The following is a 2,384-nucleotide window of genomic DNA, read 5'->3' on the forward strand; positions in this document are numbered from 1 at the left end:
TCGCGCCGTGCGCAGAGCAGCAGCGCTGATGCAGGCGCCAATTCCGACGAGGAAAACTTAGACAGGCGTCCCATAAATCAGCTCCCCGTCGCCCCGACCGAGTTCGACGCCACCCTGACCCCCGAGGACATGACCAGCTAGGTCCTGGATCAGCTCAAAAAGGTCCCATATGACGGTGTCCATCGGCTTATGGACGGCAAGAAGGTAAGCAACATGAATCAACAGCAAGCTTGCATCAGTATACCTAATTATATTGGCAGAGTGTCGATCGGCTCTTCGACCCCAAGATTTTCTACGAGCATGGAGACCCGACGATAGACACGCCGCGCTTCGACTCGCCTCATCGTGCGATCGGATTTGCTCTCCTGCTGTTTGGAGAGTGCGTTTTTGCGTCCGACACCTGCAGTCGGTGCACCAACAAGAATCATCGCGGGCCGGTCGACGAGTGTCTTGTACACAAGGATCCCTACGGGAAGGGAGCTTGTATCAACTGCTATATCTACGGGGAGGCTAGGAACTGTTCGATCCGTTCTGGTAAGTCTGTTCTGTCCTAACCTGTCTAATAACCTTAGGTTGTATACTAATAGGAGTAGCTCAAGAAAAGCAGGAGCAGAGCAAGTCGGCGAAGCGTGAGGCGCGCCATTTCCGGATGTGGACCATGGAGGAGGTCAAGGCAGCATCACATGAGGAGAGGCAGAGGAACTTAGAGATCCTCTACGCCGAACGGGCCAGGCGGCGTGAGGAGGAGCGAGCGCTTGAAGAGCGCCGCCGGAAACGGGCCCGGTTGCGTTAAGCTGGATGAGCAGGGGTTGGACATGGGCTGTCTTGGGGGTTTGGGAAATGGCGGAGTTGAAGATAATTGGTTTGAGATAGTGGTAGTGGCTTGGGAAGAGTTTTCTGGCAGCTACTGGGAATTGAGTAAGATCTCCCCCTGCTCTATATATATGCGTGTGACCTGAGATGGTTGTCTTTTAATGTTCTTGGGGAGCTTTCCGCTGCTTTTGGTACGGGTCGAGTACAGGGGATTTGATGACCCCTTGTAAGAGGTGCCCTGACCCCTAGAACCTTGGGGAGTTCTGGGGATGGAAGGGCCGGTTGCTGTTGAAGGTAAGGCCGACGAGGGTGGTGAGATTGAAAGATATAAGAGCTCGTGTTGAGATCTTCATCTTGGGTCCCTCGAGTTTCTTCAGCTCAAATCGCACGCGACCAGCCCAACCTATACAAGTACTTACCTGCGTTCCTGTTTTTCCTCCCACTCGCCTAGTCTCTTGCTCTCTTACACTGCCTTCAACTTATTCCACCATGGATTTCGTTCGTGGCCCGTGTGCTTTCTCGACTAAGACTCATGAGCAGATTGCTCGTGAGAACCCTGGCCGCCGCTACTGCCCCAACTGCAACAATCAGCTCTGGTTCGAAGCTATTCTGATTACCTCCTCGCCTCCTCGAGCCCCTGAGCCCGCTCCCGAAGTCCGTCAGGCCGTTGCAGGCACCTCGCACTCCGCCGCACCGCCGGAGGGCCGCGTGAGCCTGGGCCACCTCAGCAGCAACAGGACCTTCCTTCCCAGCGAGAAACCGAAGGCTGCCCGATCGCTGCTCGAGGCACAAGCCCGGCTCGAGTCCATGGCCAAGGGGGGGAGTCTCAAGCCCAAAGCAAGCCTCACCCTCGCATCGTCTTTGGCGGGCCTCAACACCGCCTATCAACAGGCGAATATGGCCCGGGATAAGAGCATCAGGGGCACTGAGGTTGAATCTCCCGAGCCTGGATCTGTTCTGATTGCCTTCCGCGTATACGTCGTGGAGGTCTGGTATCAGGAGATTGGCGGGGTTAAAATACCCAACTGGGAGACGATCAAACTTGTTCACAACTTCCGTCACCACTCCTTCCCGCTTCACCAGTCCTACCGCTGCCTCATCGACTTTTTGTATGAGCTGGCCAAAACTCACCACGTTCTTGAGAGACATGTATTTGATCGCTTCGATGTTGTTGCGGAGGTGCGAGAGAAGGGGAGGGGGCGTGGGATTACGGAGGTTGTTAACTTCAACCCCTGGGTTCCTTTCTCTATCGAGGAGTTGGTGGAGAAGGCGGGCGCGGCCTCCGGCAAGAACAACAATCACTTCACAATCTTCCTCATCATCAAAAATGAGATCCGCAACCCAAAGGAGCCGGTGCCCAAGGTGGTGTTGCCGGATGATGATTCAATTGACTGGGTAAGTGATTTCGCTGCTCTCGCGACGGTTTCAATGAGTGGATATTAATTCTGATTGGAATGGATAGGACCTGGAAAGCAACGATACCCTTCCCTGCTCCCCCCCCAAGAAATATCGGCGTATGGATGAGGAGAGGAAGGATACGATCAAGCAGGAGGCAGAAATCAAAGAAGAGC

The 2,384-nt window shown here is 54.6% G+C and overlaps 3 protein-coding genes across 3 annotated transcripts; all 3 read left to right on the top strand.

Moving 5' to 3' along the window:
• On the top strand, nt 1–141 carry VTJ04DRAFT_4094 (uncharacterized protein; the record flags this gene model as incomplete). The annotated part of the gene is made up of 1 exon (XM_069362066.1): nt 1–141. A coding segment is annotated over one exon (141 nt), but the record flags the coding sequence as incomplete, so codon positions are not given.
• A 48-nt stretch (nt 142–189) lies between these two features.
• VTJ04DRAFT_4095 (uncharacterized protein) lies at nt 190–793 on the top strand (the record flags this gene model as incomplete). Its single annotated transcript, XM_069362067.1, has 3 exons — nt 190–204; nt 261–534; nt 594–793. 3 exons carry the CDS (start codon nt 190–192, stop codon nt 791–793), a joined length of 489 nt encoding a protein of 162 aa, XP_069213793.1.
• Nucleotides 794–1,302: 509 nt separating this feature from the next.
• VTJ04DRAFT_4096 (uncharacterized protein) lies at nt 1,303–2,256 on the top strand (the record flags this gene model as incomplete). Its single annotated transcript, XM_069362068.1, has 1 exon — nt 1,303–2,256. The coding sequence occupies one exon, from the start codon at nt 1,303–1,305 to the stop codon at nt 2,254–2,256; it is 954 nt and encodes a 317-aa protein (XP_069213794.1).
• Between the last annotated feature and the right edge of the window lie 128 nt (nt 2,257–2,384).

This window comes from Mycothermus thermophilus (genome assembly GCF_041956435.1).
Source record: "Mycothermus thermophilus strain CBS 625.91 unplaced genomic scaffold VTJ04scaffold_23, whole genome shotgun sequence".
NCBI classification, from domain to species: Eukaryota; Fungi; Ascomycota; class Sordariomycetes; order Sordariales; family Chaetomiaceae; genus Mycothermus; species Mycothermus thermophilus.